The 24,330-nt window shown below is 47.3% G+C and overlaps 6 protein-coding genes across 6 annotated transcripts; 2 read left to right on the top strand and 4 right to left on the bottom strand.

Annotated features, from left to right (window-relative positions):
* Positions 1-311: 311 nt before the first annotated feature.
* F4812DRAFT_374387 (DAO-domain-containing protein) lies at positions 312-2,523 on the top strand. The gene has a single exon (XM_047931972.1). The coding sequence runs from the start codon at positions 603-605 to the stop codon at positions 2,223-2,225; it is 1,623 nt and encodes a 540-aa protein (XP_047790906.1). The 5' UTR covers positions 312-602; the 3' UTR covers positions 2,226-2,523.
* On the bottom strand, positions 2,296-5,955 carry F4812DRAFT_374382 (Metalloenzyme, LuxS/M16 peptidase-like protein). The gene is made up of 2 exons (XM_047931971.1): positions 2,865-5,955; positions 2,296-2,806 (listed from the first exon to the last, which is right to left on the bottom strand). The coding sequence occupies exons 1-2, from the start codon at positions 5,841-5,843 to the stop codon at positions 2,618-2,620; spliced, it is 3,168 nt and encodes a 1,055-aa protein (XP_047790905.1). The 5' UTR covers positions 5,844-5,955; the 3' UTR covers positions 2,296-2,617.
* Positions 5,956-7,272: 1,317 nt separating this feature from the next.
* Positions 7,273-11,048, top strand: F4812DRAFT_427416 (uncharacterized protein). The gene is made up of 7 exons (XM_047934097.1): positions 7,273-7,755; positions 7,819-8,137; positions 8,187-8,366; positions 8,414-8,571; positions 8,620-9,452; positions 9,508-9,627; positions 9,675-11,048. Exons 1-7 carry the CDS (start codon positions 7,600-7,602, stop codon positions 10,405-10,407), a joined length of 2,499 nt encoding a protein of 832 aa, XP_047790904.1. The 5' UTR covers positions 7,273-7,599; the 3' UTR covers positions 10,408-11,048.
* Positions 11,049-11,092: 44 nt separating this feature from the next.
* F4812DRAFT_427412 (transmembrane proteins 14C-domain-containing protein) lies at positions 11,093-12,365 on the bottom strand. Its single transcript, XM_047934096.1, has 3 exons — positions 12,176-12,365; positions 11,971-12,063; positions 11,093-11,761 (listed from the first exon to the last, which is right to left on the bottom strand). Exons 1-3 carry the CDS (start codon positions 12,351-12,353, stop codon positions 11,565-11,567), a joined length of 468 nt encoding a protein of 155 aa, XP_047790903.1. The 5' UTR covers positions 12,354-12,365; the 3' UTR covers positions 11,093-11,564.
* Positions 12,366-13,512: 1,147 nt separating this feature from the next.
* On the bottom strand, positions 13,513-14,547 carry F4812DRAFT_459017 (uncharacterized protein; the record flags this gene model as incomplete). The annotated part of the gene is made up of 1 exon (XM_047937463.1): positions 13,513-14,547. The coding sequence occupies one exon, from the start codon at positions 14,545-14,547 to the stop codon at positions 13,513-13,515; it is 1,035 nt and encodes a 344-aa protein (XP_047790902.1).
* Positions 14,548-20,060: 5,513 nt separating this feature from the next.
* F4812DRAFT_374327 (uncharacterized protein) lies at positions 20,061-24,129 on the bottom strand. The gene is made up of 4 exons (XM_047931970.1): positions 23,967-24,129; positions 23,742-23,876; positions 22,518-23,618; positions 20,061-22,418 (listed from the first exon to the last, which is right to left on the bottom strand). Exons 1-4 carry the CDS (start codon positions 24,087-24,089, stop codon positions 20,571-20,573), a joined length of 3,207 nt encoding a protein of 1,068 aa, XP_047790901.1. The 5' UTR covers positions 24,090-24,129; the 3' UTR covers positions 20,061-20,570.
* Between the last annotated feature and the right edge of the window lie 201 nt (positions 24,130-24,330).

Raw genomic sequence — 24,330 nt, 5'->3', positions numbered from 1 at the left:
TATCCGTGATCCAGTCACCATCTTCCACCGATGCAAGCCATGACGATGTAAACCGCAAGCGATATCAACACTAGAACCCAGAATATTTTTAAGCGGCTTGGATTACCAGGAATCCAATTGATTGGAACAATAACCTCCCTAGGTAGCCGGGGGCTTGTTTCGTCAAATCAACGCGTCGATAATAATGCTGAATCATCGCTCACCATCGACCCGTCACAGTGACGTAACAGCAAAGGGTTCATCTCACGATGGTACCGCGAAGGATAAGAATAGCTTCTGTTGCAGCGAGCGAACGAGAATATGCTAGTGTTTCCCAACACCAGAGGGCCCGTCCGACGATGCCGACGTGTCGTCTTGCGTGAGGATGACGTCTATGCAACGAGTGGTGACCGCATTTTCCCAGCACTCGCGCCCTCTCAGCAGCAATATTATCTCCTTCTCCCCTTCCTCCTCATCCTCCTTTTCGCGCTTAGCTATCGGCCACAACAGCGGCCTGCGATCTTTTGGGAATAACTACATCTGCTTCTGTTTCTGCTTCAGGACGGAACCCGGCTAAGAAGAATTCTTCGCAGCAGCCGTTTCCCACTTCTCCGAGACGAACCATGGCGTCTAACCTAGCGGCCAGCGACGCGGAGCAATTCGTGCGGACGTCGGGGTTCACGAACCCGGTCTGGATCCACGAGGACCCGTTCACGCAAAGACAGCGCTTCAGCGCTCTGTCGTCGGACATCGAGACGGACGTGTGCATCGTCGGGGCCGGGATGGCGGGGATCTCGCTCGCGCACGAGCTCGTGACGCGCGGGCGGCAGGTCGTGCTTGTGGAGGCGCGGGACGTGCTCGCGGGCGAGACGGGGCGGACGAGCGGGCACCTGTCGAACGCGCTGGACGACACGTACCCGGCGATCGCGAGGGCGCACGGCGAGAAAGGGGCCGCGGCCGCGGCCGAGAGCCACACCTGGGCGCTGAACCGCGTCGGGGAGATCGCGCGGGAGCTGGGCGTCGAGTGCGAGTACCGCTACCTGCCCGGGTACCGCGTGTCGAAGTATCAGCGAGGTACCCCGGAGCACGAGAAGGACCTGCAGAAGATTAAAGAGGACGCGGAATTGGCGAAGAGGCTCGGCATCGACGTTACGTTCGACGAGAACCTGGCTGTCAGGGGCTGGGGCGGCAAGCCCGATCAACGGGGAGGCTTGATTTTCTCCAAGCAGGCTACGTTCCACCCGACGAAGTACTTGAACGGAGTGCTCAAGTGGCTTAAAGAGCAGCCCAAGTTCCGGTGCTACACTTCGACGCGAGTCCGGGGCGTGAATGAGAAAGGCGTTGAGGTTTTGGGCCTAGGCCACAAGTACGTCAAGGTGGAAACGGAAGCCGGTAACACGATAAGCTGCGAGCACGCCGTCGAGGCGACGAATGTGCCGCTTCAGAAGCTCAGCGTCATCGTGCAGATGGAGTGGAACCGGACATACTGTATTGCGATGCGGGTGCCTAAAGGCAGCATCGAGGACATCTTACTCTACGACACGGATGATCCGTATAGGTACATCCGACTCACCCACTGCGACGAGGAGGATGATTATATGATTATTGGAGGCGAGGACCACAAGGTCGGTCAAGAAGACTCCGGGGGACACTTTGAAGCACTAGAGAAATGGGCGCGGGAGCGCTTCCCACAAGCCGAGTCCGTGGAATACAAGTGGAGCGGACAGATTTTTGAGCCGGTGGACTATATGGCATATATCGGGAAGAATCAAGGCAGCAAACGCATCTACATAGCGACAGGTGACTCCGGGAACGGGTTGACGCACGGCGTAATAGCCGGCAAGTTAATTGCAGACGAAATCGAGGACAAGCCAAATCCCTGGAGTAGTCTGTATTCGCCAAAGCGGGTCGCCAGCGTTATGAAGTCGGCCCCAAGCATGATCCAGAATGATCTTCAGGTCAACATGCAATACAAGCGACTTGTACAGTCAGATATACAAGATATCGAAGACTTAAAGCCCGGCTGCGGTGGAGTTTTGAACCCCACTGCAGCCAAGCCAATAGCCGTGTACAAGGACGAGATTGGCAACGTGACCAAGATGAGCGCGCTCTGTCCGCATATGGGAGGTGTAGTGTGCTGGAACAGTGTTGAGAAATCGTGGGATTGCCCGGTTCATGGTAGTCGTTTTGGTGAGAACGGTTTATCAATCCAAGGTCCTGCCAAGGCAAATCTTAGCAAAGCATGAAACGCAGGACATACAAAACAAACAAGTTAGGCAATGTCAGTACGTTTCACACAAAGCTTACTAGGCGCCCGAGCTGATCTATGCGAATAGCAATAAGAATGGTTAATATTGACTGTGTTTTTTGCTATATACCTACCGTAGGTACGCTTTTGTGTCTTCTCTCCACGAGCTAAGCCATGATACCACGGCATAAATATTCCTAGAGGAGAGAACGTCTTGTCGCTATGACCAGGTCATGGAACTAATAGATCCCAGTAAAGTTCCTGACTTGTACCTATCCGGTACTCCGAATCCGCGTTATATCCTGTGTAAACCCTGACAAACCCGGGGATTTAACGAAAATGCGTTTAGTCCTTTAGCAAATATAACTCGCGAAATAAACGTCGTAAGGCTTAATCATCTTCCTCTGAATCATAAGATCCTTCAGAGCCCTCGTCATCGTCTTCCGTGTCCTCGTCATCGTCTTCCCCGTCTTCGTTCTCTTCGCCATCTGGGTCTTCGAAGCCATAATCACCTTGGAAATCTGACAACTGCTTGACCTGGGTTTTATAACCCATGGCCTGGAAATCTTTCTCGAGTTGCTATAAAACTTTAGTATTAGGACGGTTCTAGCCTACTATAGAGGATATCATAACTTACTTCTACCATCGCATATGCACAGCAGACCACCACATTACTCTTCCCAGACTCGAATAGGGGTAATAGCCATGTCTTCATAGCCTGCTTGATATCTTCAACAGATACCTGTCTAACTTTCGCAAGCATTTTGATGTTATAGTCAGGTTCAAGCCCTCGTATAGCACTGACGATAAACTTTTGCACTGCTGCAGTGGCCAAAGTAGCCTGTTCCTCTGCCATAGCCATCACCAACTGGCTAATTGCACCTTCAATCATGGGCTCCTCGAACGCGACGCTACCGTCAACCAAGGCCTTGATGGCGTCACGCGCGGCAGATATCGCCTTTGATGCTAAGGGAGATCGGTATACCTTAAAATGCAAGTATCCTCCGTCTAACTCCTTCGCAAAGTATGCACCGTAAGCTAAGCCGTTTCCGCGGACAGCATTCCATAGAGTACCTTCCACGGTTTCTAAGTATTGCATAGCGACGAGAAGTGCGGGAACTGCCGGGTCAGAGAATGACACGATGCCCTTGCCAGACGAGATGGAGAAGGAACTGTCGATTGCCCTCATGGGGATAATTGTCGCTCCAACAGATCCAGGGTTGCGACCCTCATCATTTAGAAGGGAGTGAGGTTTTGTAATGGGATTAATAGACTTGACACGAGTGTCAAGCGATACAGCAAGTCTATCCCAAGCATTGACGGGGTCGGATAATTTCGAGTTTGATATATCAGCTACGACCAAGATCCGAAGGTTATCGAGAGTGAAGAGGAATTTTCTAAGTTCCTCAAACTTCGATATTACCGCCTCTGGGTCCTTGTCGTAGAGCTTCTTAAGTCGACGAAGATACACAGCTTTAACCAGGGTGCGCTTTGCCACAAGTAGGGACGAAGCCTCGTTATGAATAGCCATTTCCACTTCGCTAGCCATAACCCTACCGTCGCGTTTCGCCTCCGGGATGTCGGCAAGCTGCTTGGCAATACATGCCTTCAAACGAGTGAGGTCGAAAATACTGTCAAACATCATTGTGCGGATCCACTCAATAGTAGTAGCATACTTTTCTGGTTCGACTTGGAATCGGATGAGCAAGCTTTCTGAGTCGTTAAACTTACTACCGGAGTCCAACGAGTAGCTCACAGTATCTCTCTCTAATTCCATTACCACCTTCTCGAATGGGACGCGCTCACCATTACGACGAATGGGGGTATTGAAGAAGTTATCGCTAAAGAGTGATAACAGAGGCTTATATGCAGGGGGTAACTGAGAAGTACCAACGTGAACCGAGATATGCACGAAGTTAGTCGGAACATCTTCAAATTGCACGAATAGTGGTAACGTAGATGGAGTTTGGTCGATGATCTTTTGCGCGGGATTTTCGTAGGTACCAAGTTTCCGAGCCATGCCTGAACGTGCAGTCTGAGATTCAATGAAGTGAATCGACTCTATCGGAGGTACCGGCCACTTCTCAATTAATGAAGCGGGGATTTCAACTTCATTCTGCTTCTTAGCATCCTCTAGTTTCTGGGCTAATCTTTTTAGTCCTTCCTCGCCTAATTCTTGTTTTCTCTTTGAGATCCTCGCTTCTTCATCCTCTTTCTGTTTTGTAGCCAATGCCAAAGAAGGTTTTCCAAGTACGGAAACATGATGAGCGTCAGCAAGCCATTTTCTGAGAAAAGCTCGCCACTGCTCGTCTGTCCATTTTTCTAGGATTTCATATTCATCAAGATTCGAGAGTCGTTTGAGAGTTGATCCGTCTCTTTCACCAAAGAGATAATCCGTTATAATATTTGCCGAATAGAATGATTCAGATTCTTCTGCTTGAGCCTTCACCTGCCTCCGTTCTCTCCGAATACAGTCTCGCAAATAAGCCATGTTCAGTGGCTGAGATGCGACAGCCTTCAGCAAGGAAATAAGCCTATTCTCAACAAACTCTAGCTTTTCTGTAGCTACGCCGGTAGGTTGAAGCCAAATGACACTGTTTGGACGAGAATCATACATGTAGGAGATAGAGCTCGCCAGTTCTTCTTTCTCAACCATGATATTTTCCAATACTGCAACGGATGATCCGCACAGGTAAGTCAATAGAAGATTTATGGCAGTTGATTCGACAACGTCGTTGCAACTTGGCCCAAAGAAGCCTAGAACCATATCACCTATTGACTCGTCCTCTTCGGGAAATTCAACGGTTTCAACTATTGTTTCTTTAAGGGGTGGTGGCTGTGCCGAGTCTGTCCATGGTCGTTTAAAGGGGGCGTTGAGAGGAGGGAGGTCGTCCTTGACGCTCTCCTCAAATTGATCCAGGATATTAAGAAGGTTATCATGGTCAACCTCACCAATAATGACGATGCACATGTTTCGTGGCTGGTACATCTCTCTGTGGAAATCGCGTATCCTCTCTGGTGTCAAAACACGCAGATTTTCCATCATACCTCCTGTCTCATACCGGAAACCCACGTTCTCGGGATAAAGAAGACGCCGTGCTTTAATATCCATGATTTCCGTGCTTGTATACTGTACGCCTTGCATTTCTGAGTAAACGACACCGGCATCGTTGCCTTCACCGTTGATATGATGGACCTCTGTCAAACATGCTGCGTCTGTTAGAGTAGGTACGATAAGATGCTCAAGATAAACTGGCAGAATCTGGGCAAACCCTTCCCAGCCAGCCGTCTCAAGAGTGTACGCTGTATTATCTGTCATTGTCCAAGCGTTGGTATTACCATAAGCCCTAGAGGCTAGCTTGTCGAGTAGGCCTTTGTAGTGATAGCTCTTCGAACCCATGAATACCAGGTGCTCAAGGGTATGAGGGGCTCCCGAATCATCGAAGATTTCCGTGGCCAGAGTAAAGTAGCCATTGACCTTTGGGCCCTTTCTGTCGGTCACAATAACCTGCATACCACTTCGCTCAGATTCATACTGGGTGATAGTTGCGTGGGCGTAATCCGTTTGAAAGCTTTGAAGCTTACGAAATCGCACACTGGGGCCTTGTGACCCCATCTTAACGTCGAAGGGCCTTAACGAGGCGGCTTGTAAATAACTATTCAGCTAGTAAGCATTTATCCACGATAGCAGATATGATGAAGAAGGAGATCGAGAAAGGCTACGAGTTGGTAGATATAAATATGCCAAAGAAACCCCTATATAGAGTCAAATATAGGTACCTAGGCATATCCGTACTAAGAATCATAAAGCCGTGATGAGGAGTCAAGGTGCGGTCAGGGCATGTTGTTCACTGGAATCGGGCGTCCAGTAATGTGCTACTTTTTCGAAAAGTCAGACGCATGTAATAGAAGAAATTTCTACTACTGCATCAGATTTCTCCGGCAGCACACCATCTACCAACCCCTTATGCACCTTGGGATCGGTCACATTAAGGTAGGCTTTCATACCCAATATTACCAAGCCTCTGGTGGTAGAAGATAATGATGGCACCAATGATAGAAATTAGAGCAACTAAGACTGATGCCTTAAGTTGCGCCTGACCGATCATGATATTATGAAAAGTTTTTATGTCCTTGAATCCATCTTCTAAGTACCTAAAGAAGAAGTTGCCGAGTAAGAGACAACAGGTGCTAATAATAACTGTAGCTACTCGGAAGGACTTATGTATGTGTTGGAATGTAGTACTTTGTGCTCAACAAGGTCGATCCGGGGAATGTAAATCACAAATGATAAGAGGGTGAGAATGCCTCTGACATACCTATGATTCCGTGGGTGGGAGGATGTATATTGTGACAAGACGGGGAGCCGCCAATAAGATCGAGGTGAAAACTGGAGTGCTTTCGATCTGAACCAGCTGCAGGTAAAAGTGACCAAATTTCGGGTACCAAATCCTGGAAAAAATCCTGGCGTCAGCTTAAAAGATGATGTGATGATGCGGCACGTCAGGCACGGAATACTTCTTCTGTACGAATTATTTAGGCATAGGACTGCCGGGTTGGAGGTCATACAAAAGAGGGGGAATGGGACGAAACACGAAAAAAAGCAAATCTAAGAATAAGAAGAGCGGGTAGAAGATTGCGATTCTACCTAATTGAAAGAAGCTGAAAAAAAGTATGAATCTTCTAGGTTGGTTTGTTCACAAGATGGAATGAAAGAGAGATACGTCAGGGATTCAAAGATACAAGGACACAAGGCTTTGGACTTATTAATAAAAAGATGGGGTGCAATTATTTGCGACTACCCTTTTTTTTAAGCTTTGAAAGGTTCCCGATATTTCTCCTTCCATTGATGAGATCAAATCCCTTTGCTCCTCCCTCTTTTTTTTTTAGTCCCAGTGGTCCTACTACCTATCAACCCCGCGGCGGGGCTGCAAATCGACTCAACCTGCATGAATAAGCGCTAAGCGCTAGGCGCCAGATAGGTACCTATCATAAATCATTTTTGGGTCCAAGCTTCGCCGTAGCTTTAGAATGATTTGTCCGTAACAACAACCAAATCAAAATTGACGTAGCCTTTTCTTTTGAAGCTATCACCACCACCGCGCACCACGCGATTACAAGCTTCTTCAACTTTCTTTGTTTTTATAGCTATGCTTTTTCATTACATACTCAATCTAATTCCCTTCAATAATACCAACCGTTATATAGAATAACGCAACTAGATCTTTCCCAAATTTAATGACTTCTAGTGTCTTTGCTAGCCAGCTCATCACCGTCGTCACTCATGCTGCATAGCTTGCCCTTTCATTGATACCTCGAGCCAGTATCATTTTACAATAAGAACACAACAGGCTTGCGTCTATTCTAGTACCATGTCTGTTAATGACGGAGCCCAAGTTGGCCATGCCATAGTCGAATTCTCTCTGTACGGTATCTTTCCCGATGAAGACATATCGTCGCGACAAATCTCAGCGCAACACTTTGCGCCAGCCTTAGCATCCTTAGAAGCAGCCAAGATAAAGCTAGAGGTACTGTATAACTATCCGTGTCGTTCTATCTAGGCAGTCCAGTGGCTAATTGAATTACCATAGTCCGATATCCATAAGATCAACGAAGAAACTGCTCCGGATGTAAACCAATGGATCGCAAATGCGAAATCTCTCGAAGATGATATAACCCGATCGCGGAACTGGGCGAACGATATCATACGACGGTCGCAAGCGCCTGATGTGTCGGGGAAAGCAATAGAAGAGGCGGAAACTAAGGTTAAGTTCCTGCAACAAGAGGTCCAGTACAGCCAACAAGTCCACCATGCATTAGGAAATATCAAACATGTGAATGAGCTCTTCGATCAAGTTGAACGAGCGCGAGATGAGCGCAGGATACTGGACTCACTTCACCTTCTAGAGAGTAAGAGACACATCACCTTGTTACGTTGTTTATTATTAACTAATCCCAGAGTCTTGGTCTGCATTGGACGCTATTTCTGTTGGAAAGTCTTGCCGCGTTATGAAGCTCCTTGATATGAGGGCTTTTGAGTTGAAGTCTACCATTCATGATGTGTTCGACAGGGTTTGGGACTCCCTCGTACGGGTAGACCGGGAAAATGCGAAAATAGCTGTGTTTCAAAATCACCAAGGTAATTATGACAATCAAATACGCTACAACCTATCTGACCTCTTGAAGATGAGCAGATGAATCTAGCCGATGCTGTCGTCGGCCTTAAGGCGTATAAAGAGCTTGACCAGAGAATGACTTCATTCTGGCATGACATAGACCAAGCTATTGTCGGTCCACGCACCAACACCGAATCTCAGGAGCTACCTAAGATCCAGTTAGAGGGTGTATGAATTTTCTCACGTCACATCTAGAAGATGCTAACATTATACTAGTCATATTTAACATTGAACGGGCGCGCAGATAGATCTATCACTTCTTTATTTTCTGATCTGGATCTGGTGGTGACGTACCTATCTGAGCGCCTACCTGAAGAGCTGGTATTTTCTCTATCCAACGTAATGATGCCAGATCTTATTCCTCGACTCATAAGCATTTGGCTAGACACATCCGTTCCAGCGTCCCTGAAAGAAATGGATGGTTTTCGAGATGTCACGGAAGTTGTCAAGGCATTCTGTAGCCGCTTACGAAGTCTGAAACTCGCTGGATTCCAAGAGCTACAGGACTGGGTTGACGATGCTCCCAAAGTGTGGTTATCCAAGTGTAAAGAAACCGCATTAGACACCGTCCGTACAAAGCTTTCACAAGGACTCGGCCAGCCAAAAGAAGTAGAACGTGTTGAAACTCAGACAGTCACGCAGTCCGAAGGCAAAGAATTGGCCGCCAATGGCGTCGGTCCTTCAAATGACGATGATGACTGGGGCGCAGCATGGGATGATGGAGAGACGGATATCCAACAAGACACCAATTCAAAACCAGAGGCTGCTGAAGACGATGGAGCCGATGCGTGGGGCTGGGGAGATGATGACGCTGCCGGTGAACAAACTCAGGAGGACCCAGCAGCCGAAGAAGATCCCGCGGCGGCATGGGGATGGGGTGAAGAGGATACGACAGGGGTAGCCGCTGAAGAGCCGGCAGCCAAAACTCAGCCTTCAAACACACAGACTCGTGAGTTGACGTTAAAAGAAACATACAATATCTCTTCTATGCCAGAACCAGTCATAGCACTTGTCTCGGCTATTCTTGAAGATGCGGCCTCACTTGTTGGGTAAGTTCACGTCCTGATAAAAGTGCGAAGTCCTTATGAGCTAAGATAAATTTAGAAACGATGGCAATCCCATGGCAGCAACAGCTGGGGGACTCTTTTCACTACCAACACTTGTCCTTGCCATGTTCCGCGCCGTATCCCCGTATTATTACACACTTAATGCAGGCGGCAACATGTAAGTCTACTCTCAATATTCAAGTTCCAAAACTCATTTTCGCCCAGGTTTTTATACAACGACGCAACGTACCTTTCCGAACGGCTTGCGGACCTCGCTAAGGAGTGGAAGGCCCGCCAAGATCTAACGCCCCGCGCGATCGCGATGCTCCGCCTCGACAATGACATCAAGGCGCTCCAGTCTTTTGCAAATCGCGCTTATTCATCCGAGATGTCTACGCAAAGAACCATCATACGGGATTTACTAGGCGGTTCTCAAAATCTTCTCCAGCAAGATGGGCTTGCTACTTCTGACTTAGAAGCGCAGGTTGACAGCGCGACTGGGCACGTGCGCGCTCTCGCCGCGACATGGTCCACGATATTAGCTAAATCGGCCTGGAGCCAAGCTGTAGGCTCACTGGTCGACACCATTGCCTCGAAACTCGTCTCCGACGTTATGGATCTAGCCGGAATCGGTCAGGATGAGGCGTATAATATCGCGAGCCTAATCGCTCGTATCACGGAGCTCGACGACCTATTTCTTCCTCCGGGAGCGCCAGAGGATGCTATACCGACCACGGCCCAGTATGCTAGTAGTTGGCTACGGCTCAAATATCTCAGCGAGGTGTTACAGAGTAACCTGCAGGATGTGCGGTATCTGTGGATGGAAAGCGACCTCAGTCTATACTTTTCAGTCGAGGAAGTGGTCGAGCTGATCGGCCTCAGTTTTGTGGATAATGCACGGACGAGAGAGATCGTCAGAGAGATCGAAGCACATCCACAACCGGTTGAAGAGAGGTAATGGAAACTTGCTGATAGGGCTGTAGCTTAAGTGGACCACTATGTAGATGCGTACCTCACATATTTACCACGTTATTCCCGTACTTCATGTTTCATTCCTTTCGAGTCGTCGCCCGGTGGATAGCCACATTCCTTGTTTTTAATAACTTCCAACCTGCTGCGCCGGAGGAAAATCTTGCTCTCTAATACCTAAAATTTTATTCCATGATCGTCCCGATCACGTCGAGAGATCCACAAGCTCATATGTATGCATGTGTGTATGTAAATCAACGGGAATTAGCTGGCACCGCTAATAACGGACATATGGCATAGCATAGCATGGCATGGCATGGCAATACATAGTCACCGCTACTTTGGCCACGCGTCCCACGACGGTGGCTGCATAGGCTATCAAGGCGTGAATCCCAGGCTTCTTTGCGGTTAAACTTGCTTACTTACTCGATAGAATGCAATGCAATACAGGTAGCTAGGTAGCTATGTACATATATCCGTCGGGCCTGGAAACAAATGCGAATCTCCGAAATTACCAAAAAAGAACCTCAGCGTAAGGACCGCATTCCGAAAGGAAGAAATGCAACGATCGGTAATAATATAAGAGGTAGGGAGAGGTAACGTTTTCCCGTGGCTTTGCGAATACATAACTCCACGGAGGGGGGGGGGGGGGGCTTCGGGACCCTAGGGGTACATAGGGAAATAGATTCTCGGCGAACCCGAAAAATGATACCACGTAGTAAGAAGTCGTCGTCGTTAACGTCAGAACGCCTTGTACAATACAGACGAAGACGGTCTGTGTATGCGTGCGCGTCTGATCCGAAAACCGCCCACACGCGGACACAGCCGAAGTTCGGAAACTCGGACTTGAGAAGATCTTCACCTTAGGTACCTCCTAGGTAGATAGGCATCGAGGAGGGAGAGGGGGGAAATACACAATTAGCTACCTAACCTTACCCAAGCTTGCCAGTTAGATACCGTAGGTAGCTTGACCTAATCCTATCGTACATGTTCCAACCGCTTCCCATTTCGCTTTGCTTTTTTTCTCGTTCATAACCGATATCTCCTTTTTTTAGACTCCATTCATTCGATTCCATCCCGTTCCACGTCCCCAATAACCCAGCCTAGCCTAGCGTAGGTAACTTAGCATGGGCATAAGCTCGAGCCTCACACGCCGAACCGGAACTCCCGGACCTTCTTCTGGTAGTAGAAGGTAGCGAGGGCGCCGGCGACCAGCAGGCCGATGGGCACGGGGGCGCGGGCCTTGGTCTTGACGACGCGCGGCACGGCGGAGCCCAGCAGCAGCACGCTGTTGCCCAGCGCGAGCTCCGTGCCGTAGTCCTTGTTTTCTTTGATCAGGTAGCCTGGCACCACCCCGGTTAGACACATTCGTAGGTTACCTAAGGTAAGGAAGGTACCAGGTAGGTAGGTAGCTTTAGGTACGGGCGCACCAAATATAGTGCCGAGTGAATACCAACAGTGGAAACATCCCAGAAAAAGCAAATAGTGAGAGGGAGTTTAATGAACGAGTAGTGCAGGAGGTGTATAGGAAAAAGAGAAGAGAAGAGCATACCAGACAACGCATAAGAAACTCCCAGCCCGAGCCCCGCGATGAGCGACGGTCGAGACTTCGTCTTGATGTATCCAGCCGTTCCTCCCGCGGCAACTAACCGTTAAAAAAAAAGTAAAAGCCCGTTAGCCAAGTTCTTCAAATATCATCTCCATCGTCTATCTATCTTCCTCTCCCCATCAATAGACCCGTCGCACGTGACACTTACGCAAAGCCGCCAGCGTAAACGAAGGGTGCTCCGCCATGGCTGGACTCGGGATCAAGACTTTTGATAGATTAAAAAAAGAAAAAAAGTTTCGGGTACTCTGGAATATGGATTGGCAACAAACAGTATATATGTTTATGTCGAATGTAAATATTGTATGATATGCGGTATCTATAACCATAAGAATCGAAGTTGTAACTTATCCTCCCCCCCTCAAGTCTACCTAACCTAACCTAACATACAACACCATACCGTAAAAACCCTCCGACGTTATTCCGCTCGCGACTTGGAGATCTTCCGAAATAGCGACGTCCACTATCAAACCCAAGCAATGGAAGCGCTCGCGCAATCCAAGCTTACAAATAGTATGAAATTAAAGCATTCTCCATAACGCGTAACTAAATAGAGAAGGAAAAAAAAAGAGAGCCAAGAGCTTTGAACGTGGGTCCTTGATTTTCGGTGATAATGTCAATATTTACGATAGTTATATGAGTTTGGCGGGTTCCTCTAGAAAGGTTGGCAAGAAATGAATGGCAAGATGGCATTTTAAGCCGTGCTATTCAACCATAAAGCAACAGATCCTTCATATTACAATGGCAGGACACTGAGTAGTAGTAGCAATAATAATACACAATAGAAAACATACGCACTTCACAAATAAGTAGCACGCTTAGAATATAATCGGCTTGAATGTCCAGAGCCGCAAGCGATCCCCAGTATTTATATTCGTCTTTCCAACTTATACTCCTCCTTCTCTCCATTCTCTCTTCCCCTAATCACTTATGGTACCTCGGGAGGTAGGTAGTATGGATAATAATTCCTATGGCAATACATCCCTCTCTTTTCTGCCCGGGTAGTATCGACATTTTCCATATTTGGTGTCTTCTTGCCCTTTGCCTCAAACCACCGCCAATTACGCTTATTGGCTCAAAGGCCGGTGATACACAATTTTCGCAACCGCTGACTTCCACCGACTTTTGGGGGATCCTGCTATATCTCGCTCAGCGAGTTTAGCATGTTAAGAAAAAAGAAAAACAAGTAAAAGTAAAAAAAAAGCAGAAAACAAACTCCGAAGCGGTAGCGAGGGTATATGCTCCGAAGATTAATAAAAAATCAAAACTACTCGAACCGACGCGATACCATGAACGACCGTATGAAGGGCTGTCCCTGTTCCCTAAAAGGTTTCAATATGCCCCGTGGATGACCTCGTCCGTTTCAAAAGCCTAATAAACGCCGTTGCAATGCAAAAATATCCTTCGATATGGCCGTCAAACGCCGTGATTGCCTTTGACCGTCCAAATGACATGCTCAGATTGTAAAATAAAGAAAAATTTGTCTCCTTAGTCGGGGTTCGCAATGAATAGTCGCCCGCTTGTAAGAGTCATCGTCCGCTCGTCTACACTACCGCGGCGTCGAAGATCCTCAGGGTTCTTGACGCTCTTCTCTCTCGTGAGTGCGGCGTTCATCATGCTATTGCTCGCCAGTTTGGTATTGCTAGCGCCTCCAAGCTCGGGTAGAGCATCGGCTTTCTCTGCGCTACTCCCGCTGCGAGTGCTCTGCGGTCGGCCCCCTAGCTTATCATCACCAGGAGTATACTCGAGATCCTCGATAACCATACTGCCCGCCCGTTCCGGAGTGTCGCCAGGGCTCCATCTCTTGCTGTGCTGAGAAGCGCCGGAAGTACGATACGTGAGGCCCCGTCTGCTGCTGGCGGTACTACTGCGCCCGCTGCTACCCGTCCTACGGTGATACAGGCGACGCATTGACAGATCATCCTCGTCACCGTCTTCGCCCTCGACTTCGGTAGCGCTCAATCGCATGGGTACTCCAGTAACTCCCATATAATTGCTATCGGGTGTATATCCTACAACACCGGGCTTGCCGTGATGGCGGATCTTAGCGGCAACCTTGCCGCCAGTGCTTCCTATCCCAGTCGAGGTACGGCTTTGCATCGTACCGCCGATAACTTCTTGATTGGCCCTTTGCTTCGCTAAACGCTGCTGAGCCAGGAGTCGCGGGTCTTCTGTTTGTGACCGATCGCACCAGACGGTGGCTTTTTGCTTTCGAAGCAGGGCGACATAGCTCGTCGGAGCGCCGCCACCGCCTGATCTCGAGGACGTGCTACGTCGAATATCGGCGGTAGGCGACGTTCGGTATGCGGCAGGTGGGGTGTTGCTCGAAGTTGTGCTGAAAGTGTTCACGGAGGGGGATCGCCGTGTGTGTCCCATAGGGGGCTGCGGCTGTTGCAGGTGCTGCATTGGGTTGAAAGCTTGGGGGAATACGCTGGAGGAAGAGGTTCTTGATCTCGAGTGGGAGTAAACTTGAGGAGATGGATCGAGAGATCTCATCCTCATATTATGATCTTGGCCTAACATGGTTGAGAAAGGATTTTCTCCTCTTCTCCCTTTTCGGAACTCCAGTCACAAAAAAGAAAAAAAAAGCACTGACGATCCAAATTGCTTATGCTTATGGGTCGCTTCGCTAAGCCAGATCGGCGTTGGGTCGGCGGAGAGAGCGATAGGCGTCTAGGAAGATAGGCGTTTGAGGATGGAGTTCGTCTAATGAGACATGTATGCAGTAAGACTTCTTCTCTTTTGGGATGCAGTGGATAAGATATGTAAAGTAATGGCGTATAGCGGGCGGACTGGCGCTTGTTGCTTGTAATTCGAGTTACCGAGGTGATCCGCAAATTACAATGATGCCTGGTACGAAGTATATAAACCGTACTATTTGTACAATTTTATTTCGAATTGACTTTTTGAATAAAAAGAAATATCGGATGATTGTGGTGGGTTTTGAGAGTTTTGAGTTTTGAGGTGGATAGAAATCAAGAGTCAAGACAAATGATTTGGATATTTGGTAGGTAAGAATAATCAGGTACCTGCCCAGGTAAGTGAACGTTGCATAGGCTGTGCCAGTTGATGATGTGGATGATGTCCAGTCGCCGGGAGCCTGTGTTCAGTTGGTTGGTAGCAGTAGACTGCAGTACCTAAGTCCAGTAGCCTAATGGTCCAAAGTGCGGAAAGATGCTGAGTGGCCGACTAGCCGGGACTGGCTGACACACGTGCGGAATGTGCCAATAAGGGATCCTCTTTTTTTCTTTTGCTTTTTTTTTTCTCTCTTCTCGCACACTCCGTTGTCTAGCGTTTTTGAAGTGGGCTGGACGCTAGATTTGTCTTGGGTGGGGGAACCGTCCTATCTATCTCTCTAGCGCTACAAGTGGTAGCCGCAAGGATAACAGAGAAAGTTAATAAAAATCCGATGACAAGGGAAGGATAATTCGTTGGTTTTTTTAAGCAAAGAGGTTGAAGCGCTACCTCTTTGCTTCTTTACTCTGTTTTGCTTTGGTTCTGTAATGTTTTGTAATGATATGGGAGCCTTCTTTTAATACAATGGTGAGAGAGCTGATATGGATCTCTACAACAACTCAAAGTTTTTGTAGATATACATAGTACTTTTGTCTTCGCTCGTCTTGTGTCGTGTTGTTTTTTTGTTTCTTTTCTTCTTTGCGCAACCCGAGGGATGCAAAACAAAGTAAATGTCGATAACTTTACGCCGACTCGGCGTAACTTGTTGTTTTATTGTCCCCAAGTGCCCCCAAGTATCTGCAGTTATCTGCAGTATTTGCCAATAGTGACTTTTGACTTATAGTACCACTTTGTAGCGCTTATAACCAAGCAGCGCCAGGTTGCCCGCTTCTTAGTGGCGCAAAACGATAAACAGAGGCGAAAAATGACAGTGGTGGACAGCGATGGGCTGTGACGGACAGTGGTAAAGGGAGGATAATCCCAGCTGAAAAATGCTAGATTCGGTGTAGTACCGAATAGCTTGTCCGCAAGTGCAGCCAATCAGGGTTGAACCTCGCAGCCCTCGCAGCCCTCGCAAAGCAGGCGGCCTCGTTGGTCGTTAGTCGCTAATCACTTCGTAGGTGTTGACGTGATCTTGATATCTTGTTGACGTTTGAACGAGGGATTGTCCAATGAAAGCGTCAATACCCTTCTTCGCTACCGATGTCGATCACCTCCAAAATCTTGCCTAAAGCTTGCCTAGGAAAATACGGGAAAGCTGCGCTACGGCACCACGACACATGCGAGTTCAAGGCCGAGAAACCCAAAAGTCAAGGTCAAGTTAAGGATCTTATTATTTGATCTTCGAACGATACCCCGGTAAAAATGAGACCGCCTTTGGCTTGGAATCCTTGGAATGAGGAGAGGGGGGAAGAGAGGAAACGAGAGGTTTTAACTGCAAACGAATATGGACATACGCATACATATGAGGTAGTATGTATAGGTAGGTTACCTGGTAGGTATGTAAGTGATTGAAGCGGGAGAACTACCTTGATGAACACTTACACCACCACCTCATATTATTTTCCTTATTATCAACTAGGGTAAGATTAGAAAAGGTGACTTTGCGAAGAGGACCAAAAAAAAGTCTGGGGGATTCTATGTATGATTCTATGATTCTTCTTGATTCGGTAGATTCGGTAACGACGATTGTAAATAGAATCGATCGTTCTGTTTCTCGGTGCTATTAGGTGTTCGATTTATTAGTACATACTACATGGTATCAGCCCATTGTCCACTATCCCATCCAAGGCGGGGAAAAGGGAGCGAGGATCGTGAATGGGATTGTTGGGCGTGGGCGATGGTTAGATGGGATTCCCCGAAGTTACGGTTGTAAGCGCAATCGAAATTTAATTATTGTGATTGATCGAATTTCCCATAAGTTCTCCTGTCTCTTCTCCCCGTGCTTTCCTGCTATGGTTTAGGTATGCTCATGCCGTGCTGCCGGTTTTTAGGTATTTGCCTTCGATAGGTGGTAGGTATTCTATCGCAAATGCGACGGGAAACTGCAGGTCTGTTAGCCCAGATTATAGGTATCTTTCAGGTAGCTTTTAGTCTTTTGGAGATATTTTTAGGCTGCTGCAGACACTGTAATTAGTTGCTATAGGTACTCACATAGGTACAACATCCTTCTGTACCTAGCCCTTAGCTCCATTCGTTCGATGATTCGATGATATGACTGATGGCCGGTTTGGGGATAGGTCCGTGCATACCTAAAGCAAGCAGGTAAAGCCCCTGTTAGCCCAGCAAAAACCCCACACTTACTCTAAACGGTACCGTTGCAGTCGTCGTCAAACTCTAATAAGTTCCTCTGTTAAGTTCCTTCCTGCAAGTTTCGTTTCTCGTTGTGTTTCCTGGTAGATACCCTGTAACAGCAAACGCGCTCGGGTTTGCTAGGTCGAACCTCCATCAATTCGCAGGCGGGAAGCCTAGCATTATTCGGTAGGTGACAAGAACAACGAACAAACAGTGACGAAATATTCTATTCTCCCCTCGGCCGGATTTGACGATGGGCCTGGTCTAAGCTATCTACAGTAGCCAGCACCGATAGCTGGAATTTCTAGTGAGACGCTGTGACGCCCAAGAGCATCGAAGCTAAATAAACTATAATATCGAAAGGCCTTATCCACCTTCGCATAGACTGACCGAGCCTGTACTAAATCGCTGCACTTTTTTTTTCTTATCTTTCTTTTCTCGGGTTCGCAAACAATGACAGAAATAAGTACTGATGACGTGAAGCCAAGAATTCCTCGGGAGAAGGCGAGATAATTGTTCCGACTACACGAGATAGGTAAGTAGGTCGATCATGTTTTCCTAAGTACATCCCGTCTTTTCTATTGAACAATAATAATATAGATGTTAGATGATGTGACTGATAATACTTTTTGACACAATCGTGTGGTGACAGACAGATTGTAGGTAATGGCGTTTGTATCGTCCATTGTTCAGCTCCGCGAGGCTCAACCAGGGATGCGGAGGTGCATTGCCAAGCTTTTGCCCAATTTGTTGGCCCATGCAGCAAGCATAGACAAAGGTTGGATAGAGTATTCGACGTTCTTGTTTTATATTAAGTTCCCATTGGTAGTAGAGAGTTAAGTCAGTCTTGGCTTTATGTATTGTACTTTCGAGTGTCGATTTGCAAGCACTACCTAACATTCAGTTCAATATAAAAGAAATATCATATATTCGGGGAAATAGTATTATGTTTATCTAGGTACCTAGATGGAAAGAGTCCCTGAACTCTTCCACTTAGGGTAGGTTATGGACCGAGCTCACATAATACTCAGCAGAGAGGAAATGTATTATCGAACCATGGTTCGTTGTTCTTGTCGGGCTGAAGCCTACATCAGACCGCTTATATCTAATATTAACGCGCCGAGAGCTCCGGCCTTATAGAATGCAGCACGTGTTTTCGATGCAGGGCCGTCAATATATATGCCTTACATGTCAGATATATGTCAGACATACTACCATCGTGGTTATCGGCACCCAGCGGCCTTGACAACCTGGTTATATATTTTATCAATTGAATGACAATCGAACGGTTCGAATCTAGATGAACCTGGGGCTTACTGAACTTTTCCCAAGAAAGAGGCTGTATGGAATCTGGACAGCACGGAGCATTTGCTACGGACGTCGCGTTGAAATCCCGCATGCGCCGGGACTTTGGAAAGAGGCTGGCTCCATATTCTAAACTTCATGCCCCACGCCAGTAGTATGTACGTACAATACTACGTATATGTGTGTCCTGGCACGGCGCGAGAGCTTCAAAAAAGTCAATGCTGCAATGCGACGATGAAAAGGTATCCAAAGCGGTCAGGGTTTTCTTTGAGTTCGCATACATCCTCGCGTATACCCATGTCTTACTTATAGTGACACCTACATACATTTCGGTGACCAGGCAGCAAATACCATGTAATGTATGTATGTAGGAAGCACATCTGTGGGAATGTTGTGTTGACATGGGTTCCATCGCGTGTGCCGTTCTCATGCATGGTAAATTCCCCATGTTGCTGCTTTGCGATGGGGTTGCGGTATGCGGCCGGTTCTGTTCTAGCCCTTGGAATTGAGAGACAAGGAAGCTAGTGTGCGAATAGTATCAGTTTTCTTTTCACTTTAGCATATCTAATATTCCGCATGCTACCAATGGTATCGGCCATTAGACGAGTTCTTTTCTCAGCCCCGCCATAATTAGCTTTGATCTCCTTTTCTTAACTCTCGGATTCTTTTTTCCTAAGACAAATAATGTCTCCATCATCTTACATAGGAAATCGCGCTTTCAGAATAAGGGGGGAAATAAAATGGGCATCATTCAACAACAGTCTGGACTATTCTTTTTCTCTCTCTCCCAGACTTGGTGCCCCCATCTCGGATCCCGCAGCTAAAAGTTAGCACGGAAAGATAGGAAACTAAAAAATAAAACAAACCAAAAAGAGACTTCCCGAAAAAAAAATATCGGGCGAGGTGTTTTGTAACGGCCCCGGAACTTGCGGCTCCCGAGTCTATTTTCCTACCGTGTTTGTATATTATCGAACTTCGTAGAATGGGATTTACCCTAGTTTCGTCCGGCCCTATCTGTATTTGTCTTGTAGTTTATTTATTTAGGAGATAGAAAAAGGAAAGTGGTAAAGTAAAACATCGCGAGTCATATCCAACCCCCTCGCCTCGGGAAAGACCTCCGGTGTCAGGTACGCGCCTTTTTTTTTTTTTTTTTTGTCATCCTTCAAAAGATCCCACGCTTCTAGTGTGATGGATCGGGTTTCTAAAGTTCGAAGCATTTCCAACAAACTTCTTCATTGCCACTTATCACTATAAATGACTAGGGTGGCTTTATTTTGGCCTGGTCCTATATAGTAGGTAACTCTCCATTTTTACAAAAACCATCCCATTTTGAGCCCGTCAATTGAGATGAAACTAGTAATAGTATTTTCCGATCGAGCCTCAAGATCCCGATCTAGCTGAAGAGTCTCCCCTTTTCCACATCGTTATCACACATTTCCACACCTTCTACACGTACTAGGTATGTCACTTTTTTGGGGGGGGGGTAACAGATGGAGGTTGTACAACTTTGAGTATGGTCCTGCTTTGGGCCACGCGCGATCCCATCGCGAACGCCATTTTAGCGACGTACCATCTTAGCTGAAAATCAGGGCAGCCCGCTATAGCCCAACTTTCATATATGACGACATTATCTATAGTAAGCACAGTAGCTTAGTAGCATTTATGAATTCTTTGAATTTCTCCAATGGACATTAATTGTCGAGCTGTTCAAATCCATGCCGAGAAGAGGGGGAAAAAAAAGGAGAGAAAATAAAATACTTGAAACGCATGATTATAACCATAAGCGTCTAACGTCGTTCTCCGTACTAATAATTCATAACGTACATTAACTGTTCCCCGAATAAAACATTATCCTTGGTCCCTTGTTGATACCATACAAATACCTTGTGAAAACGAAAATACCCGTATATGCCCTGACCAAAACGCCATGAAAATACAACCATGGCATGATGAAACCAACTCCAGTGACAGCACGCGTGAAAGGCAAAAGATTACTCCTCCATCTCGCCGTCCTCAATTAATCGTCCTAGAATAAGACTCTGAATTACCAGCTCGTCAGTGAGGGTCCTAATCCTCTTTGGTGGTGGGCTAGTTCCCTCAGATCCTGTACTCTGTCGTTTTCGTTTCTTCGTAGCCGTGCTTCCTGCCGTCGAGCCGAATAGAGCATCCTGAGCGTTGTGCAGAGAGTCATCGACATATACCCAGTCGAACGGCCGGTTTTGAGACTCCTCGTCCCGAAGCTTCATCCGGGCTTCTTCGAGACTGTAAACCCGCACAAGAGAACCACCAAGCACCTGTGCCAGAAACACATATGGTAGCTTCTTTCTCTCGTTCTTGGTTTTCTTCATTACAAGAAGAATTCGTGCCTCTTCTAATAATTTTGGTCTTTCGTTCACAACATCTGCAAGCCTTGCTGTAGAAGCGTCATAAGGTTGTAGATTGCGCGAACGGATAGCCTCTCCTAGGAGTGTACTTGGACCGGCGCATAGCAGATATGAGGACCAATCTATTATTTCCCTCTTTGAAATGCAGTTCATTATCCACTTGGGTGCCAAACATGGGATTCCCAGTGCAAGTGCCTGCATATACTTCACCTTCCGAGAGTGCCCATCGGCTATTAAAGCTGTAAATCCAGTATCTTGATCCAAAAGTGTTAACGAGCTAGATAGGTCGCGAGAAGACATGCTGTTTCCCGTGGCTTGGAATGAATCAAACTGAAACAGTTCATCAAAACCATCCGAGAGAATCTTGCCACCTTCCTGGCGGATCATACGCTCGATGTTCGCTCTATCCGTGGAATTCCCTTTGCTCTTCCTAGCCTGGGATCCTTGAAACGAGAGGGCAAATACCATCCCCGCGAAAATTCCCTCAGTTGCCGTCGAAGCTTGGAATAGATCTGAATTAGCGAATGAATGCCTTGCGAGTTTTCGAATGGGTGGCTTTCGCTCATTCTTATCGGATACAGGCATTGGTGATCTAGCCAACTCGTCGGTTGACACTGAACTATAACGCGTACTTCTTCTTAGGCTTTCTCGAGAACGTGAATATGTCTTAATGTGAGGTAACGAAGACGGAAGAGATTGTCTTCCTCGACGTTGCATTTTCGTTACCACTGGCGATGAACTAGGTCCTTCAATATCTTCCATCACGACACCGGGATCTGTACTGGGCGTGATACTCGAAGACATGCTGGGGGTTGCTGATAGAGTTGATAAAGTTGACGTCCCTGTCCTCGGATCTGAGGCAGGCGGCAAGTCATCTCTGGTAGGTGATGGCGTGGCTGCATCCCTAGGCCTCGTTGGCTGGCAAGCTGCTCTCTGTGGAGACGATGCGAGAACTACGGAGGGCGAAGAGTCCACAGCAGACTGTTCTCTGGTGGGCTTATATTTTCGGCCTGCACATAGCAATGAAGGCTGTTTTGGAAGATTCGAGACAGCGCTTGGTTCTTTTAGCTGCTCAGTAGAAGTTATATCGTTTGTGAGAGTTGGAAGTGGGAGAGCTTCAGTCTCGGACTTGGCACTAGAATAAAGACCTGGTCCATTATCTGAGAACTTCGGTGGCTCTGCGGAAGTGGCCGGAGGACTGGTCTCAGGAATAGTCTCCCTGTATTCTCCATTGGATGTTGGAGCTTGGGAGTTCGAAAGGTTAATGACATCGTGATTTTCAGCACAGTCAATATCTTTTTCATTAGAACTATTAAGATTTGGAGCAGCTTTTGTATTCCGCGGTGGTGCAAGATGCTCCTGAGAGTCTGCAACTGTTTCCTGCGACTTGCTGTCAGTTGCAGGTTCGGAGTAATTCTGTGCCAAATACTGGTCTGTATTCCTTCTATTTCGACCCTGAAACGACTTAGGACGGTTAGTTGATGGTACTTCCACATTGTCACCTTTTCGTGCCCCTGAACGAGGGAGAGTGACGGCCGGGAATGACTTGCTAGCCTTTTCCTGTTTTAACCTAGCCAGGCGACGCCGTTGCGCAATCAAGTCGGCTTCGGAATTCGAGTCTGAATTATCGTGAACTTGACTGGAAGGATCGCTTGTCTCGATTTCCAAGCTTCGTCTTCGGTACGATTTATACTCGCTGATTGGTTCTAGCACGGTCCTTTGCCTTGGCATTTCAAGGTGAGGGAGTAGAGGCTCTTCCACATTTCTTTGATTGGAGCTATCGTCCTCGTGGCTATTTGTCGGCGCAGATGGGGTTTTATCATCCGATGGACGAGACGAGATTCTAGGTAATGTTGGACTTGAAGTAAAAGCGCGAGTAGGCGAACTTCTAAGCCCCTTGTGTTTGAGAGGAGACGAGACCGGGTTAGGTGAGATTGTATTGTGGTTAAAGACGTCAGGCGATGGACGAGACGACGTGGGACTAGCTTTCCGAACAGCCGAAGTCCATTGTGTCTGTCCGAAAAGTTGAGATGGGGGAATCAATTCGGCGCCATCCCCACGATGCTGAAATAATTTCTGGGTTATTGAAGGTGTTTCGGGAGGGGCTATATAATGGCTATTTGTCTCAGGTACTTGCGATGTCGGTTGCGACTTCTCAATACCATTGTCAACATGGCCTGTCTTGGCTTCTTCTTCGTTTCCTTCTGGTATAGAGTCCGGTATGTCGTAATGAGTCCGCCTAAAATTTAAGTACCCTGTGTCGTCTTCGTGTAGTGTGGGATGTTCGCGAAAACTGCTTGCCTGCGATATTGATTGCGGCTCGGAATTTTCGTTGTATTGCTCGTAACTACGCCCGTCATTTGATTGGGTTGGTGATTCTGACGACATTTCCCTCGTTTTCCCATTCGCTCTATCAGATTGTTGAAGGGTAGGTAGCGGACCATTTATAACCAGTTGGGTAGGTTGTTCATCTGCAGATGTAGTATGGTCGCATATTGATTGGATAGAGACCAGCTCAGGTTCTAAAGTTGACGGCAGATTGGGAGAACGCGGTGCGGACGAGTTAGATTTTGGTCGCGTCTGACTGGGCTGCTTCATAGGATCGTCCTCGATATCTGACTCAATGGGCGCGTTCGACGCGTTTTGTGGTTGTCGCTAGTAGTGGGATGCAATCGGATCAGTGCCACCCTTGCCAAATTCAAGGTCTCCAAAATTCTCCAAGTCTGCGACTAGGTAACATAGCAATGAGAAATGAGAATGCGCATGTATTACACTTACCTTGCTTATTTGAGGCGTTCCTCTCGGCCGATTTATAGAATATGAAATATTTGCTTTTGTTGGTCCTATGCTTGATGCAAAAGCACTCCGATTCGATTGATAGGTCGGCTGCATAGGCGCAGGCGAACTGCTTAGCTATTTGTTGCAAGGTGGTTAGGCCAAAGAAAAACCCAGTGCTGATCATCTTGCTACCAAGAAAAAGCAATGCATGGAACCGCCACTCACCACACCCACTCCATGCCTTAGCATGTGCATCTCTAACATATCTTGACTATCCTGGCTTTCATTTTCGCCAGCTATTGCTCGCTTTGTTACAAGGGCAAGCGGTTTCGTGGCTTTACGAGCCATGCCGACGAAGCATAGGATTTCATCGCGGTTTTGTGCAAAAGAGGGTTAAAAAGTCGCGGTGCGGAACCGCGAATCAATTAAAGTAAGACTTAGGCAATTTGAACAAAAGACAAGTACGTACCGTGCTACCAATAAAGCTTCCACTCACCACGCGAGACGAACGCGCCATCATATGACGCAATTTAAGGTTCTACGCTAATGTACAAAGGACTTGGCAAATCTTTATTACGTATGTACCTAA

Source organism: Daldinia caldariorum, assembly GCF_022478825.1.
Source record: "Daldinia caldariorum strain CBS 122874 unplaced genomic scaffold F4812scaffold_7, whole genome shotgun sequence".
Lineage (NCBI taxonomy): Eukaryota > Fungi > Ascomycota > Sordariomycetes > Xylariales > Hypoxylaceae > Daldinia > Daldinia caldariorum.
This window is presented reverse-complemented; position numbering and strand designations above follow the sequence as displayed.

Bases quoted from the DNA above. Each gene is read 5' to 3' on its own strand.
- F4812DRAFT_374382 (XM_047931971.1), bottom strand. From the start codon at position 5,843: ATGGGGTCACAAGGCCCCAGTGTGCGATTTCGTAAGCTTCAAAGCTTT. The intron at 2,807-2,864 runs GTAAGTTATGAT...AAAGTTTTATAG, and splicing joins GTGCATATGCGATGGTAGAA to CAACTCGAGAAAGATTTCCA.
- F4812DRAFT_374327 (XM_047931970.1), bottom strand. From the start codon at position 24,089: ATGGCTCGTAAAGCCACGAAACCGCTTGCCCTTGTAACAAAGCGAGCA. The intron at 23,877-23,966 runs GTGAGTGGCGGT...TGCAACAAATAG, and splicing joins TAAGGCATGGAGTGGGTGTG to CTAAGCAGTTCGCCTGCGCC. The intron at 22,419-22,517 runs GCTAGCAAGTCA...AAGTCGTTTCAG, and splicing joins CTAGGTTAAAACAGGAAAAG to GGTCGAAATAGAAGGAATAC.
- F4812DRAFT_427412 (XM_047934096.1), bottom strand. From the start codon at position 12,353: ATGGTTATAGATACCGCATATCATACAATATTTACATTCGACATAAAC. The intron at 12,064-12,175 runs GTAAGTGTCACG...TTTAACGGTTAG, and splicing joins GTTTACGCTGGCGGCTTTGC to TTGCCGCGGGAGGAACGGCT. The intron at 11,762-11,970 runs GTATGCTCTTCT...GGGTGGTGCCAG, and splicing joins AGTTTCTTATGCGTTGTCTG to GCTACCTGATCAAAGAAAAC.
- F4812DRAFT_374387 (XM_047931972.1), top strand. From the start codon at position 603: ATGGCGTCTAACCTAGCGGCCAGCGACGCGGAGCAATTCGTGCGGACG.
- F4812DRAFT_427416 (XM_047934097.1), top strand. From the start codon at position 7,600: ATGTCTGTTAATGACGGAGCCCAAGTTGGCCATGCCATAGTCGAATTC. The intron at 7,756-7,818 runs GTACTGTATAAC...GAATTACCATAG, and splicing joins CAGCCAAGATAAAGCTAGAG to TCCGATATCCATAAGATCAA. The intron at 8,367-8,413 runs GTAATTATGACA...GACCTCTTGAAG, and splicing joins TGTGTTTCAAAATCACCAAG to ATGAGCAGATGAATCTAGCC.